Here is a 17,955-nt window from a genome sequence, read left to right on the forward strand (position 1 = left end):
TACAGCCTCCAAGGAGAAAGTGTGCTGTTTGTGGGACAAAACCCGGGCCCAATTGGGAGAAGCCGTTTTGCCCCGAATGTGTGAATAATTTATCTAAGGATGACTCTGACAGAGTATCAGAAGATCCTTTCGTCAGTAAAAGACTAGATTGCATCCACCTTAAAATCATTTAGAGGAATGATGGATAGGATGCAGTGTCCCTCTGTGCCCTTATCTAGAGGGGCAAGTTTGCCCTCCATCTCTGAGCCCAGTCAGGAGGATAGGGAAGATAGGGAGAGGGAGCCCAGGTCGCTGGCCTCTTCCCAGGTGGACTCAGGGACTGACTCTGAGGAAGAGGAAGATTACTCCAGATGGTCCAGGTACAAATTGACATTGGACGATGTGGGGGATTTGTTAAAAGCGATCTATGACACCCTAGAGATCAGAGAGGAGTCGGTACAGTACAGCTTTCCAAGCATGACCTCATGTATCAAGGGGTCTCTGCTCAAAAATCCAGAGTTTTCCCTGTGCACAAATCTCTAGTGGAAGCGATCTTGCTGGAGTGGGAGCACCCACAGGCAGTCCCAAGCACAGATTTCCCTTCGAGAAGGACGTGGCCCAGCCTTGGAACAAGATTCCTAAGTTGGAAGGTGTGTCCAAAAATACTGATTTGGCCTTCGATGAGCTAGGATCCCTTAAGGACCCAATGGAGAAAAGGGGTGATGTGCTGTTAAAGAGGGCTTTGGATGCCTCCTCTATTGCACTCAAACCTGCCCTTGCAGCCACCTGTGTGGCTAGAAATTTGGAATGCTGGTTAACTCAGTTACAGTCTCATATTTCTGCAGGCATGTCCCGACAACAGCTGCTAAAATCCGTTCCCTTATTATTTAAGGCAGTTGGGTTCCTAGCCGATGCTTCTGCGGAGTCGGTAAAGCTAGCGGCCAGGTCTGTGGCTTTGGTTAATGCGGCAGGAAGGGTATGGCTGAAAGCCTGTTCGGGAGATGCAGCATCAAAGCTCAGGCATTGTGGATTGCCTTTCTCAGGAGACTGCCTTTTTGGCCCTGGGCTCCAGGAGGCTCTGGAACGTACCCAGGACAAAAAGAAAGCCTTTCCAGAGAAAAAGAAGAAGCCTGAGGGCAGACGTCTTTTTCGAGGGTTTCGGCAACAAACCCAGCAGGAGAGAGAGGGTCAGCCTAGAAAACACTGGTCGGGTTACAAGAGTCGTGGCAGAGGAGGAATACTATTCAATCCTCCTCAAACCACCTCAAAATCCCAGTGATTCCTGTGTTCCAGTGGGAGGAAGGTTGGGGGATTTCCTCTCACAATGGACCAACGCAACTTCAAGTCTGTTTATATTAGGCATAATAGAAAATGGTTACAAGCTGGAGTTCAGTGCCATTCCCCCACCTACCTTCTTAGTAACCAAATTACCCAGAGACCGGGAGAAGGCAGAAGCTCTGAGTCTGCTGTTGGGAGAGTTGTTAGATCAACAGGTCATCAGCCGAGTACCAGATGCGGAACACGGACAGGGGGTATATTCCCATGTGTTCGTAGTGCGAAAGCCATCAGGCAAATTCAGGTTGATCCTCAATCTCAGGTCCCTGAACAAGTATCTTTACGATAACGAACCTCTTGTTTCACAATTGCTTTATGGCAATGATCGACCTCAGGGGTGCAAATTTGCATGTACCGATACATCCGGAATTCCAGAAATTCCTCAGATTGGCAGTCAAGGTGAACTCGGAAATTCTCCACTTCCAGTTCAGGGCACTTATGTTTGGCCTAGCATCCTCTCCCAGGATTTTTACAAAGGTCCTAGCAAAAGCCCTAGCTCCGCTGCGTGTCAGGACCATTACAGTGATCCCTTATTTGGACGATCTTCTGTTTGTCGCCCGGTCTTACCAGCAGCTAGAAGAGTATCTACAGGAGGCGCAACACTTCCTGCGTTCTCTTGGTTGGTTGATCAATCTGGACAAGTTTCAGTTGTTCCCAACCCAGGAAGTACTGTATCTGGGTTACAGAATCTCCTCTGTAGAGGGGAAGGTTTTTCTCCTATCAGAGAAGATAGAGAAGGTAGGTTTGGCAGTAGCGCGGGTTCAGACCAATCAGGAAGCCCAGGTCCGAGATGTCATGAGAGTGATAGGCTTAATGACATCCTGTTTTCCAGCAGTCCCTTGGGCAAGGATTCACCAACACCCGCTGTAGGCTCTCCTCCTGCGTTGCTGGGATGGCAGCCAGCAGGGTTTGGATCAACCCATGCTGATACCCACCAGGGTCAAAAGGACTCTGTGGTGGTTGGCGAACCAGTCACAAGTTGGACAGGGGTCTGTTGTGATTCAGACCAACAGCTCTGGTGCTGACAACAGATGCCAGCTCTTTCGGCTAGGGTGCACACCTGGAAAAAGATCTGGCTCAAGGATCCTGGTCTCGGGTGGAAGCCAGGCGGACCTCAAATCAGAGGGAATTGCTGGCAGTACAGAGGTCGATAGTAGCCTTCCAGCAAAAAATAAGGGGACAACACCTCCAAGTAAGGTCGGACAATGCAGCTGTTGTTGCCTATATAAACAAGCGGGGGGGACCAGGAGCCCTTCTTTGCAGAAGATCGCAGGAGAAATTTTCTCTTGGGCCGAGTTGAACCTACCGTCGCTGTCAGTGGTTCATTTAAAGGGGGCTCAGAACTCGCTAGCGGACTTTCTCAATCACCAGCGTGTGAAACAGGACGAATGGTCACTCAACCAGGAAGTGTTTGAGCAGGTGGTGAGAACTTGGTGCATACCAGAGGTGGATTTGTTCTCATCAGAAAGCAACAAGAAGGTTGCTCAGTTCTTCTCCCTGCACTCGCAGGATCAAGCCAGAGGGATAGATGCCTTCGCCAGTGCATGGCACTTCAACCTGTGCTATGCCTTTCCCCCAGTAAGGCTGGTTGCCGCGGTCCTTCAGAAATTTCAGACCCAGGTATCTCATTCTGATAGCCCCATATTGGCCAAGAAAGGCCTAGTTTGCAGTCCTAAAGAGATTGGCAATATATCCTCCGATTCATCTTCCGAGGAGGGAGGATCTGGTTACATAGGGTCCTATCCGGCAACCTTAAATAGAGACCCTCAGACTTACAGTGTGGTATCTGAGGAACAGCTGTTCAGGGCCCAAGGTTTTTCAGAAAGGGTCGTCAGTACTCTCTTAGAATGTCATAAGCCAGTAACCAGGGCCATTTACACCAAGGTGTTGAGGTTCAATTCCCGGTTAGCAGAACAGGGGCAGGAAGATCCAGGTATTCCGGCAGTGCTGGACTTCTTCCAGGCAGGAGTGGAATTAGGGCTTTCTGTCAGCACCTTGAAGGTACAGGCTGCCGCTTTAAGAGTTTTTCTTCAGGTCCCCCTGCAGCAAGATCATTTTGTAAAGAATTTCTTTAAAGCCTTCTCCAGGTCCAGGCCAGTGAAGATCAAAGCCTGTCCCTCCTGGGATTTAGCCTTGGTACTTTGTGCTCTTAGAAGAAGTCCCTTCGAACCTCTGGAGAAATCTGATGCTAAATGGGTATTTTAAAAAAAACGCTTTTTTGATTGCAATTATCTCAGCCAGAAGAGTGAGTGAGTTGCAGGCACTCTCGATTAGAGAGCCTTTTTTATTGATTTTGGAGGACAGGGTTGTGCTTAAAACAGATCGTAGTTTCTTCTCCAAGGTTTCTTCTACTTTTCATAAAACTCAAGTCATTATCCCGCCAACATTTTACTCCTCCTCAGAAGGTGATGAGGAAGCAGGACTTAGTTTAGTTGATGTTAGGCGTAGCCTTTTAGTTTATTTGAAAATTGACAAAGACTTCAGGAAGTCGGAATCTTTGTGAATTTTGCGGGGTCACACAAAGGACTTAAGGCATTTGGGAGAAAGGTCCTCCAGGCAGTGGTTCTGGCCTAACAGAGTAAGTTTCTTGCTTATCCTCTCAGAGGCTGTCCTGGAAGGTGTTGGCATCCTAATGCCCCGTACAGACGATCGCACATTCCGACTACAAAACCGTGGATTTTTTTACAACCAATGTTGGCTCAAACTTGTCTTGCATACATAAGGTCACACAAATGTTGTCGGAAATTCTGATTGCCAAGAACGCGGTGACATACAACACATACGACAAGCCGAGAAAAATAAAAAAAGCAGAGAAAAAGTTCAATAGCCATTGCGGCTCTTCTGCTTGATTCTGAGCATGTGTGGATTTTTGTGCATCGGAATTGTGTACCAGCTCTCAAACAGTTGTTGTTGGAAATTCCGACAGCAAATGTCCGATGGAGCATGCACACTGTCGGAATTTCCGATAACAAGCTCACATCGGACATTCGTTGTCAGAAATTCCAATTGTCTGTATGCGGCATAACTGGGCAGCTGGTTGTGCTGCTTTTTGCTTCACAGCCGCCTGCCCACTGTGCATGCACAAGCCATGCTGCTCTATCTAAGATCCTGCAGTCTTCGTGGACTTGTGATGTGTCCAAGAAGGTTGCAGGCAGGGAGGAAGGAGGAGAACTTTCGCTCAGCTCGCCTAGGCAGTCTGAGTGGAAGTGGTAGCGGCTACCTGTCAAATCCAGGTACCTGGGTGAGGTGCATAATAGTGCTACCCCCCCCCCCCATTTTATATTTTATATATGTACTATATGTGTTGTATTTTTTTCCTCTTAGCTTTGTAATGATAAAAATTGGATATAAAGAATTAAAAAAAAAAGGTACCTACTCAACCACCCCCAAAGAAAATTACATGCCAAATGTGGGGGGGGGGGACTTAAAGCGGAACTTCCCCCTTTAGGAAGTTCTTCTTTAACTAGATTAGTCAGTAAACAGTTAAATAGAAAGTGTTGATCAGTGAGATATAGATTTGGTAATGACAGTGTATAGAGGCGAGAGAAGAGTTGTATAGAATAGAGGTAGTGAACTGAAGGAACCAGACTGGGAGAGAGGAGAGGGAAGCCCAGCTACATATAGTGGGAGAGGAGAGGGAAGCCCAGCTACATATAGTGGGAGAGGAGAGGGAAGCCCAGCTACATATAGTGGGAGAGGAGAGGGAAGCCCAGCTACATATAGTGGGAAGCCCAGCTACATAGAGTGGGAGAGGAGAGGGAAGCCCAGCTACATATAGTGGGAAGCTCAGCTACATATAGTGGGAGAGGAGTGGGAAGCCCAGCTACATATAGTGGGAGATGAGTGGGAAGCCCAGCTACATATAGTGGGAAGCCCAGCCACATATAGTGGGGGAGGAGTGGGAAGCCCAGCCACATATAGTGGGGGAGGAGTGGGAAGCCCAGCTACATATAGTGGGGGAGGAGTGGGAAGCCCAGCTACATATAGTACACTAAGTTGTGCTGGGAGAAGATGAAGGCAGAACAGAATACAGCTGGTTGGCAGAGCAACAAGGAGACAACAGGGAAGATATATAGTCTGTGCAGACAGGAGACTAGATAGATCAGACAAAACAAGGAGTAAAGGAGTGCAGGGAGCTACCAGGACACAATCATAGATCTTGGGGAAAAGCATCAGAGCTTGATTGTAGGAAAGGGGGATGGGGGACATGTCTGAGAAGCAGTATGAGTATGGCAAAAATTCTGGAGGAGGAAGTGAAGAGAAACAAAGTTACAATCAGAAGGTAATATGAACAAGTCACCCTGAGAGAGCAGAGAGGGAGTACAGCTAACATTCAGAGCACTAAGCTACTCTGTCATAGAATGACAGGAAGCAAACAGAATGTAGCTTAGCGGCTGCATATTGCACATTTTAGCTTCCTGGGCCCCCTCTGGAACTGACAGAGCCCGGGCCCAATACAGCAGGGCCGGTGGTACCCCCTTATCAGTGGCCCTGCACACAAGTACTATGAATACATAAAGTGTACATACTCTCATATTTGGTTATAGCACAAGATGGCTGCATTGGGTATAGAATATAACAATATCAGCTTTAGTCCATTCAGTGAGACCCATAATTACCAGCATGCCACTCCCACGGATCACTAATTCCATGGGTAATATTTCCTGGTGGGTCAGTAAGCCTTACTAGTAAAACATTAGTGACTCTCTATTATACAGTATGACTTCTAGAAGGAGATATAAATCTGACCACATTGTAATCATATCATTGAATGGAGATATCTGTCTTTTGCTGAATCTGGAACATTGTTGGAAATCCCTGGAGAATAAATATAGAGATGAGGGATTATGGGAGAGTGATATTTATCTTTCTATAACACAGAACTGTATAGTAACAATGAAGAAATCTTCAAGAAGATCTCATAATATGACCACAAGAGCCTCGAGAATCCAGAATCCCATCACCACCCCCCCACCTCCTTCCCTGATCCCTACAAGACACAACATGCAGAAGATTCTAGATGTCACCAAGAAGATGATGGATCTGCTGACAGGAGAGGTGAGGAGGATTCTGGGAATTCTGGGACATTATCCAGTAACAGACAAGGGATGTGTCTGGATGGTGACTGTATCATTGTGTGTGTCAGGTTCCTATAAGGTGTCAGGATGTCACTGTCTATTTCTCCATGGAGGAGTGGGAGTATTTAGAAGGACACAAGGATCTCTACAAGGACGTCATGATGGACAATCAGCCGCCCCTCACATCACCGGGTAAGAGGAGACTTTATTGTAAAGGAGAGAGAAGTACGGAGGGTCCCCATCATCTGATAAACCCATGGAAACTATATATTATGTCTCAGGAGATGTGAGGCAGCGGTGTGGGGACTCTTCAACTTGTCTCATGTGACCATATAAGCTTTCCATGATTACTGAATACCAATATTACGAGTCCTGACCCCTGCACTATATACTCTGTGTTGTACATTACATCATTCTGATATAAAATAGTCCTATCTGTTGTATCTTATACAATATGTGTGTACATTAAATAGTCCTGACTTCTGCTCTCTCCCCTCTGCTATATATAAACATAATATGTATTCTCTTTTGTTACACCCATTTCCTACCAGCTGGACATTTTATATCGGATGATTTGATTGGAGCACAGACTTTTACATGTTGATAATAATGTGATAACATCCTCAGACTTTGGAACCTTAAACAGAAAGTGATAATGAGGGAGGAGTCAATAACCCAATGATGGGGGTCTTCAGGATCAGTCCAGTCTTCATCTTGGGTGTTCTCCCCCCATCCTCACTCTCTGACCTCTGGTGGGGCTCAGCCCCGCTGTTATTCATGACTAAATCATGGACTAAATAAGGAAGTGCAGGACTTCTTGTGTTGGAAGATGGCAATGAGTGATAGAGGGGGAGGGGACACTCGTCCTATAATCCCCTCATCACTGTCACTCCTATAAAAGACAGTTCTCATTGTTTCCTCACTCTCTGACTAAGGTCCATGAATAAAGAAATTATCTGGTAGGAGATCAGAGGACCCATTTACTAGTTACCTTGAGGGTGGAATTGTAAGATCCTCAGAGACAAAGCTGCCTGATGTGGGTGGAGTCCTGGTTTAGGGGAACCAATCAGCTCATGTCTAGTAATAATCTTTGTATTTCTATTTTAGTAGATGGACGGGAGATGAGGAAAACCTCAGAGGATTGTCTCACTTTGTCTCCAGACTGTAAAGTAGAAGATGAGGACATCACACAGTATAGTCCAGGAGAAAACCCGACTACCTCAAATGTCCATCCGGCACCACACAGTGTAGATGGACCATCGTATTCCTCTTATCCTGAGGAACCTCAGACTGTGAGGGACGGGGCCGTCCTTCCAACAGATAAGAGGATTACTTGTACTGAGTGTGGGAAGTGTTTCCGTTCTAAATACAAACTTAATAGGCATAAAAGAACTCACACAGCAGAGAAGCCACATTCCTGTCCTGAGTGTGGGAAGTGTTTCCGTTTTAAATCCCAACTTAATGTGCATAAACGTTCTCACAAGGGGGAGAAGCCGTATTCCTGTACTGAGTGCGGGAAGTGTTTTCTTTTTAAATCAAGACTTAATGACCATAAAATATCTCATACCGGAGAAAAACCGTATTCCTGTTCTGAGTGTGGAAAATCGTATTCACGAACCTCGCATCTTTACACACATCAAAAAGTGCACACGGGTGAGAAGCCGTATTCCTGTCCTGAGTGCGGGAAATGCTTTGTACTAAAATCAGAACTTTTAATACACCAGAGGTCTCACACGGGGGAAAAGCCGTATTCTTGTTCTGAGTGCAGGAAATGTTTTTCACAGGCCTCGCATTTATACACACATCAGAGATCTCACACAGGGGAGAAGCCGTATTCCTGTTCTGAGTGCGGTAAATGTTTTTCAATTCAGTCCAATCTTGAAAAACATAAGATGTTGCACACTGGGGAGAAGCCGTATTTCTGCCCTGAGTGTGGGAAATGGTTTTCACAGAAGTTCAATCTTTACAAACATCAGAGATCTCACACAGGGGAGAAGCCGTATTCCTGTCCTGGTTGTGGGAAATGTTTTTCAGTGAAGTCCGCTCTTTCTATGCATCAGAGATCTCACACAGGGGAGAAGCCGTATTCCTGTCCTAAGTGCGGGAAATGTTTTTCAGTGAAGGCCAATCTTAACAGACATCAGAGATCTCACACAGGGGAGAAGCCGTATTCCTGTCCTGTTTGCAGGAAATGTTTTTCATTGAAGCCCAATCTTTCCAGACATCAGAGATCTCACACGGGGGAGAAGCCGTATTCCTGTCCTGAGTGCGGGAAATGTTTTACACAGAAGTCCAGTCTTTACAAACATCAGAGATTGCACACGGGGAGAAGCCACTTTTCTGTCCTGAGTGAGGGAATTGTTCCTCACTGAAGTCCTGTCTTCCTGTACATCAGGGATCCCACACAACCCTTGAGGTGTATTAGTGCCTTGAGTGCGGGAAATGTCTTCTATATGAATGTTGCTGGACATCACAGCTCTCATGTGGGGAAGAAGCACACCCTGATATACACCTCAGATATACTCCATGGCTGATCTTCATCATGTAAGAAACAGTTCATAAGGAGATCAGAGATCACCAAAGACATGGATGAAGTGTTGTACAGTGTTGCCCATTATAGCAGTAGAAAAATAAAAATGGAGTCATTACCTTTCATTGGCTGAGAACATTTTGTGATGTAAGCTTTCACAAACACATAGAGGTCTTTTTTTATTTTTATTTTATTTTTTAACTAGTTGAACGAATGTGACAGGTTTTGGTCTTTTTTTTTTCATGTCATAATTGTCTCCATCTAGTGGCCATAATGGTGTTTGGCACTAAATTTACTGACGTTACATTAAACTGTAAACACGGCAGAGTGATTCCAGCTAGCTCACATTAACCCTTTTCACTGCCAGAGCTGTTTTTGTATTTTTTTTTCACACTTTAAAATGTAAATTTTTTTGTCCTGAAGATTAGTTTAGAACCCCCAAACATATATTTTCCGAAAGCAGAGTCCCTGGAGAATAAAAGGATTGGTAGTTCATGTCACATGTTATTAGCTCAGTGGTTTATCAAGTGTAACTTTCTGTAAGAAATATATTAAGTGTAATTTTAAAGAACAATTGCAATATTTTACCCAGTTTTTGGTAAAATATAAAAGATGATTTTTTTGCCGAGTAAATAGATGCCCTACAATTGTGTGTGCTGATGAAATGATGACAAACTTCAGTACTCAATATCTGCCCATAGGTGTCGCTTTAAAAGCCTTTCCAGGTCCTCTGTGTAGAGGTAACCCAGAATAATGGATGTAGAATGATTGCTCTCACTCTGGCATGCATAGTGTTATGTAATATGTGTAGGGCAATCATTGTTTTTTTTTAATTATATAGACACCAGAAAAATGTTGTATATGTTTCTAATTAAGAAGGAACTCAAAGTTTTGGGGTGGGGTTTTAAGTGCTTGGGTGTCATTTTAATTTTCTCACATAACTTTATTGCTAGCACTCGAGGGACCGATAAACCCCAATATGATAGCACTTTGTTGTATCCGGTTCTCTTTGATGAGACATCAGGAGTCTGTCAGACCCCTCATGTCTCTCCTGCCCACCACTGAAGATAATGGAGAGCAGATCATGCTCCATTCTTACCCCCTCAATCTCCTTGCATATCACAAACTTACTAAGTGACATAACGGTATGAATGTTTAAAACAGAGTTTAAAACAGGAGGTTATAACAGGGGTCATAGTAGCTGTGTAGTGTGAGTAGTGTGTGTATCGTTAGAACTTGTGTATTGTGGGTGCACGCTGGTCTGTGAGTACCTGTGTACTTATGAAAAAGGCAAAACACTGCGCTACTTAAATCAAAATAGCGGTTAACATTCAAACATACAAAGTTATAATAAATGTGAAAAATAAAAATGTAGCGCTAAACAAACATTAAATTCGAAAAAAAAACTTTTTTTGAGTGGGTATAAGTGACCTATACTCAACAAAGAAAAAGCTATTATGCTAATTAGCAAACAGGTGCAAAGGTATAGAGGTATAATCCCTGGTGCTATATAAATACAACAGTGCATGGACAATATAATAACAGTTGGGTCACATGACGTGGATCCTGAAAAGAAAAGTATTGCCAGTTCATCAATCTGTACACAAGTCCACTTGTATGGAGAGAGAGTGGCCAATCTTCTCAAATAGACTTTAACTCAAAGTATCCACAAGACACATCACAGCAATCTGTTGGTCTATGGGAATATCTGTAGAAGCAACAATCTGAAGGTATAAGATGGATACGCTTACCAGAACAGTTGGACCCGCATGCCATACGACAATGGGTCAAAAGAGCTTGTAATCCCAACGGATTGTACTCCAACCTCTGGGAAGAAAGGGTCACGATGTGAAGTCCTCTCAAGAGCATCAGCAGTCCCAAATAGGAATAGGTGGGTCGAATGATTACCAGCCAGTAGTTCCCATGTTCAGGGGTGAAGGTACCTCAAGAACCCAATGTATCTCACTTTCAATTCAGGGGTTTGTGCAGGTAGCATATAAATGGGCCACAAAACTGTTAGGTGGCTTCCCAGACTGCAAACCGCAGAATCTTTTGATGCAGAAGGCATATGGGTATGTGCAGGTACGCATCCTGGATGTCTAAGGATGCCAGGGAGTCCCCTTGATGGAGTGCAGTGACTACTGAGCGAACTGATTCCATTCTGAACCTCTGCACAAAGTGATTGAGGGCCTTCAAGTCCAAGATTGGACGTACTCCTTCCTTCTTGGGAACTACAAACAGGTTTGAGTAAAACCCCTGGAAACATTCCGATTCTGGAACAGATACAATCAGAGGCATCTTGGTCACATGATAGTCACCGTGCAGTTGCTAATAACATGAAGACAGAATGAAATAATTCATAGTCAGCTCTTAATCAAAACTGGATAAAAGAAATGAGTATCCAATCTATCCAATATTCACATACTTAATACAGAAAAATAAATAAAAATATATAATATATATACACACACACCTATAAAAAGGAGGCCTGCAAAGGGACTAGTACACGGATATAAATGTACTGCAAGATAATGCTAACTCTGGATTTAAAATTGCAAAACAACATACCAAAAAAAAATATATGTAGCAAATATATATATATATATATATATATATATATATATATATATACAGTATATATAGCACTGACCCCCGAAGGAGCGGCTGGTTTGTTTGATTGGGCTTACCGTTAGTGATGGCCGAACAGTTCGCCCGGCGGTCGTTTCGCGGCGAATTTCGGCTGTTCGCGGTCTGCCCGTTCGGCGGACTATTGGCGCTGTTCGCCCGGCGGACTTCCGTGTTTTTACTGTGTAAAAGAACTTTGACCTGATGACACATCCATTATGGGGTACAGGACAGCCAATTGAGACATTACAGCACATGGACACTTGGACATTCCCCCTAAACTTATAAATACACCCGATCCGGCGGCCATTTTACATTCTTTCTTCTGTCACTATAGGGACAGGTTGCTGTGTGGAGCAGGGAGCGATAAATCGCTAGTTATTTGGTAAACAAAAGTTATTTTCAGGACTGGTATAGGTGTTAGGTGTATATAAGTTTGCTGTGCTACTGACTGTTGCAGCAGCCTGAGTGTCTTTTGTCAGTTTAGAGAAAGGGACAGGGCGCTGTGTGCTGCTGTTGTAGGGACAGCCAGATTAGTCATCATCATTAGCTGTTACTATCAGGTCCACAAAAGTGCTATTCCAGTAACCAGTTATTGTTCCAGCAGCCTCTGTTTTGCCAGTTTATATAGGGACAGGCAGGAAGCAGTGTGTCAGGCAGTGAGGGTCAGTTTAAACAGTAGCTGTTACTATTAGTTCCACAAAGGTTCTTTTCAGGACTGGTATCAGTGGTATGGTAATAGGCTTGTACACGTATAATATTCTTTCTTCCAAATATAGAAAGAATATTATACTTGACTGCTGCCCTTCTGCTGCAGTCTGCTAATCATTCACAACTCACTTGTTCCACAAAGCTCTTTATCAGGACTGATAACTTGGTCTGTCTACGGTGCTACAGTACATAGGGTTGAGTGAGGTACAGTCTGCTATTCTATAAGGACTGGTATCGGTCCACAATACATAGGGTTGAGGTGCACTACTGCTGACCGCTGCCCTATACTGCAGCAGTCCTTCATCGGTATAGGGACTGACGTACAGTCTGCTAATCACTCACACACAACCTACTTGGTCCACAAAAGTCCTTATAAGGACTGGTAACTTGGTCTAGGGTGCTACAGTACATAGGGTTGAGTGAGGTACAGTCTGCTATTCTATAAGGACTGGTATCGGTCCACAATACATAGGGTTGAGGTGCACTACTGCTGACCACTGCCCTATACTGCAGCAGTCCTTCATTGGTATAGGGACTGAGAGCTTTGTCACAGGGTCATTTAAAAAATGACAGGCAGAGGAAGAGGCAGGCCCTTCCGCAGGGGTGGTAGGGGTAGGGCAGGAGCAACAGGCTTGAGCCAAAGTGGGAAGTTGCAGAAGGTGCGTTCAATTACTTTAAAGGACGCACCAGACTTGGTTGAATGGCTCGCTCAGCCTTACTCTTCTGCACCCTCCTCATCCTCTCGATCTGCACCCTCTTCTTCACTCCCTGCTATGTGCACCCCCAAAGACACTACCACCAACAACACCACCACCACCACATACCTTCCGCTTGAGTCACAGGAATTATTTTCCGATCCATATCAAGAGGACATTTCTGATGCGCAGCCACTCTTGGTATTGGATCAGGAAGAGGAGGTAGCAACAACCGCTACTCAGCAGTCTGACGACAGTACCCAGATCAGCCCAAGGAGGAGGTTGGTCCCCGGTGTTGCTGCCTACTCCGAGATCTCTACTTATAGCGGTGGGGAAGGTGACGTTGATGATGACGTGTCTAGTGATGTCACGTGGGTGCCCACAAGAGAGGAAGAGGAGGGGAGTTCAGAGGGAGATATGGACCAGCAGATAGGGAGGAGAAGCAGCAATAACTTACATTGCACAGGAGGGACAAAGCAGACTGCAAATGTATCAGGAGCGAGTCATCGACCATGTACGGTCACATCTGGAGCTCCCAGGACACCGGCACATGGCTCCGCAGTGTGGGCTTTTTTAACGTGTCCACTGCTGACAATATCGTTGCCATCTGCAATCTTTGCAGTCAATGCATTAGTCGCGGTAAGCCCAACACTCACCTAGGGACGACCGCCTTAAGAAGGCACATGGGCAGCCATCACCGAGCCGAGTGGGAGCAACGGAACACACAAAGCCACACTGCAGGCTCTCACCGTCCAGCCTCATCTTCTCCTTCTCCTCTCTCCTCACAATTGTCCTCCACTCCACCTTCCATCACGCCAAGCTCACATTTTTCTGCAAAAAGGCAGGCTTCCATGGGCCTAATGTTCGAGTGTAAAAAAATGATGACGCCGGATAACCCTCTTGCCCAACGGTTGACGGCTGGCTTGTCAGAACTTATAGCCCGCCAACTACTGCCATATAAACTGGTGGACTCGGAGGCCTTTCGCAAATTTGTGGCCATTGGAACACCACAATGGAAGGTCCCAGGAAGGAAGTATTTCTCAGAGAAGGGCATCCCAGAGCTATATGGCCATGTTCAGCGGCAAGTGAATGTATCTCTGGCACACAGTGTCGGTGCCAAGATACATCTGACCACAGACATGTGGTCTAGCAAACACGGGCAGGGAAGGTATATCACTTTTACTGCCCACTGGGTGAACCTTCTGACGGCCGTCAAGCATGTAACCCGTGGCACCCGTGTAGATTTGGTTTTACCGCCATGGATTGCATGCAGGCCTGACTCTTCTTCTCCTCCTACTCCATCCTCCTCCCTCTCCTCTTCAGCTGACTTCTCCTTTTCCGCTGCTAGCGTCTCTTCCGCTGCACCGCCCAAGCTCCCCAGAACCTATTCCACATGCCAGGTGAGACGTTGCCATGCCATGCTGCGTCTGTTGTGCCTGGAAGCCAAGAGCCACACTGGCCCGGCACTCCTTTCAGCTTTGCGTTCACAGGCAGATCAGTGGCTAACACCGATCAATTTGACAGTTGGTAAAGTGGTGTGTGACAACGGTGCCAATCTGCTTAGCGCATTGAAACAGGGCAAAATCACGCACGTGCCATGCATGGCACATGTCTTAAACTTGGACGTGCAGCGATTCGTTGTCAAATACCCTGGGGTACAGGACATCTTGCGGCAGGCAAGAAAAATCTCGGCCCATTTCAGAAGATCTTACACGGCCATGGCTCGCCTTGCTGACATTCAGCGGTGACACAATCTCCCGGTCAGATGTCTTATTTGCGATTGCCCGACGCGATGGAACTCAACCTTCTATATGCTTGATAGGCTGCTCCAGCAGAAACGTGCAGTTAACGTCTACCTGTATGAACTCTGCAGCAGAACCGGTTCTGGGGAGCTGGGTTTTTTTTCACCGCGCCAGTGGCTGCTCATGCGTGACACATGCAGACTTCTGCGGCCATTTGAGGAGATCACCAAACTGGTCAGTCGCAGCCATGGCGCCATCAGTGACATGGTACCTTATGCCTTCTTTATGGAGCGTGCATTGCGTCGTGTCATTGATCAAGCTGTGGAGGAGCAGGAGCGGGAAGATGAGGAAGTCGCAATGTTGGATGAATTCTCAGGGGGGGCTACTCTATCTGAGACAAGTCAACAACAGGAGTCAGAGGAGGATGGTGCCGGGGCGGATGAGGAGGAGCAAGAAGAGCATGCCTGAAACCTTTCTGGGATCCCTGTTGTGCGTGGATGGGGAGAGGAGAATGAAGAGGACGACATTATCCTGGATGATGAGCAGGAGCCAGGCCACCACACCGCTTCCACTTTAGTGCAAATGGGGGCCTTCATGCTCCAGTGTTTTAATAGGGACCCCTGTATAAAGGTTAAGGACCAGTACTGGGTGGCAACGTACTTAGACCCTCGGTACAAACACAAAATGGCAGAAATGTTACCGCCGTCGCAGAGGGCTGTCAGAATGCAGCACTTCCAGGCCTTGCTTCGAGAAATGCTGCATTCTGCTTTTGCGTGCGCTGGCAGAGGAGCAATTCCCCCTCCCAGAGAAGGAGTTGCGGGTACCAATCCAACAGCGCCTGCAAGAAGAGGCCGGTTTTAAGATGTGTTGGTGACTTCGGATATGAGGTCATTCTTTCAGCCGACCCATCGACAGGTGTCATCCGGATCCAGCATCAGGGAACGCCTAGACCGTCAGGTGTCCGACTACATCGGGTTGATGGCCGATGTGGACGCTCTGAGGAGTGATGAACCCCTGGACTACTGAGTGGGCAGGCTTGGCCTCTGGCCAGAGCTTGCCCAATTTGCAATGGAACTGTTGGTTTGCCCCTCATCCAGTGTCCTGTCCGAAAGGACGTTCAGCGCAGCAGGGGGGATCGTGACCGATAAGCGTACTCGCCTAGCTCACGACAGTGTTAACTACCTCACATTTCTAAAAATGAATGAGGCATGGATCTCGGAGGAATTCAACACATGTGACCAGTAGACCATGTATATGTCTATAAACAATTTTTTTTATCAAGCACACAGACCTTCTTTCTTCATTTGGCTCACTTCCTTGTCCAAAAAAAAGCACACTGTACTATATGCCCGTACCCTCCTGTTTGAAGAGGTTGAGCGGTGTCATATTTCTACTGGGGCTGCATATTATGAGGGGCTCCCACCATCCCTGTGCTGTGCTGACTTCCTCCTGGGGCTGTACCTCTGCTGTGCATATTTTGAGGTGCTCCCACCATCCCTGTGCTATGCTCATTATGAGGGGCTCCCACCATCCCTGTACTATGCTGACTTCCTCCTGGGGCTGCTTACGGTGCAGGTGTCAGTGCTGTATATCACGGTGCTGATGTCAGTGCTCTCTGTCACGGTGCTGCTGTCAGTGCTGTATATCACGGGGCTGGTGTGAGTGCTTTATGTCACGCTGCTGATGTCAGTGCTCTCTATCACGGTGCTGCTGTCAGTGCTGTATATCACGGGGCTGGTGTGAGTGCTTTATGTCACGCTGCTGATGTCAGTGCTCTCTATCACGGTGCTGCTGTCAGTGCTGTATATCATGGTGCTGGTGTGAGTGCTTTATGTCACGCTGATGTCAGTGCTCTCTATCACGGTGCTGTTGTCAGATGACTCTATCACGGTGCAGGTGTCATTGCTGTATGTCACGCTGCTGATGTCAGTGCTCTGTATCACGGTGCTGCTGTCAGATGACTCTATCACGGTGCAGGTGTCATTGCTGTATGTCACGCTGCTGGTGATCATCTCCTGCACCCTCTTCTTTGCCTACCCTGGTCCCTGACCTTCCCTCTCCTCCATTGCCTTCATGCGCTCCACAGTCCTGAATTGTCACAACAATTTCACATATAAAAAAAGAATGCTTGTAGTTGTCGATCCCAGATTCACCTCATACATGTGTTATGTCATTGGCCATGTGGTGGGACTATGTTTGCACAGCTAATAATTATTTTGTGGCTGCAAATTTGACCTATAGGTTTGCGAAGTTCGCCTCCCATTGAAGTCAATGGGGCCCGCCGCGAATGTTCCGGTTCGCGAACTATCGGCCGCGTTCGCGGTCCGCGAAACGTCCCGTCGGAAGTTCGTCCATCACTACTTACCGTTACCTTCTTGTCCTCATATACGTCTAGGGCAGTGATGGCGAACCTTGGCACCCCAGATGTTTTGGAACTACATTATCCCATGATGCTACACTACACTGCAGAGTGCATGAGCATCATGGGAAATGTAGTTCCAAAACATCTGGGGTGCCAAGGTTCGCCATCACTGGTCTAGGGGTTTCCCGAGGTAGATGGCCCAAAGATCTGCAGAAACTGACACTGGATCCACATTTGGGATATTTATTTGACAACAAGTAGACAAGACAGTCCCTCAAATGAGGGATAGAGGGTTGGGTAGGAAGTTCAGGTACTCTTGGAACTGCAAAAGATAGGAAGCCTCTCACTATAGAAATCCAGAGAATTACCGCTCACAACTGGATTCTCACAGCTACCTCCTCTCACCAGGCCCAGCAGCTGATAGAGTGTTTAAATAGAGCAAAGTCTCTGCCACAAACTTGAATGTAGAACACTTGTGAATAAAGTCTCTGCCACAGACTTGAATGTAACTGAAGGATGTAGGTAAAATTAGAGAGCTATCATAAGGTACCAGTATCTCGCAGCCAGTCCGGCGATACCGTATGAGTGTAGATTCACTTGGTTTCTTTCAACTGAGCCTCCAGGCTCTTTCTGAGAAGCCAGCCTTATGTGTGGCCTTCTCTGGAAGAGTCCTCCCCTGGTTGCGTCTCCAGTTGCTGGGCCTCTCCATAGATGAGATGGCACCGGACCACCTTTGAATCCTCCTCCCAGTTACTTTGCCTCGGGCTAGCCAGCCCCGAGACTCGGAATTGGATGGATCCGCACCCCAGGCCATGAGGGCCATGGGGGCTGGACAGGACCAGGACCAAGCAGACAGAAAAATCTTCTGGACTGGAACCCAAACGCACGTGATGTTAGT

General features: G+C 46.6%; 2 protein-coding genes across 10 annotated transcripts in view; one reads left to right on the top strand and one right to left on the bottom strand.

Annotated features, from left to right (window-relative positions):
• LOC143989587 (uncharacterized) overlaps positions 1 to 9,110 on the top strand; it is a 28,808-nt gene extending 19,698 nt beyond the window's left edge. Inside the window, exons 5-7 of the mRNA XM_077489786.1 lie at positions 6,196 to 6,372; positions 6,461 to 6,584; positions 7,500 to 9,110. Coding sequence (XP_077345912.1) covers positions 6,196 to 6,372; positions 6,461 to 6,584; positions 7,500 to 8,764 — 1,566 coding nt within the window. The 3' untranslated portion in view covers positions 8,765 to 9,110. The remainder of the gene's footprint in view (positions 1 to 6,195; positions 6,373 to 6,460; positions 6,585 to 7,499) is intronic.
• The window catches only part of LOC143989539 (uncharacterized), a 427,264-nt gene that overhangs the window by 204,639 nt on the left and 204,670 nt on the right, over positions 1 to 17,955 (bottom strand). The window lies entirely within an intron of this gene.

This window comes from Lithobates pipiens, unplaced genomic scaffold, assembly GCF_037356315.1.
Source record: "Lithobates pipiens isolate NorthernLeopardFrog02 unplaced genomic scaffold, aLitPip1_a1.2 Scaffold_18, whole genome shotgun sequence".
Lineage (NCBI taxonomy): Eukaryota > Metazoa > Chordata > Amphibia > Anura > Ranidae > Lithobates > Lithobates pipiens.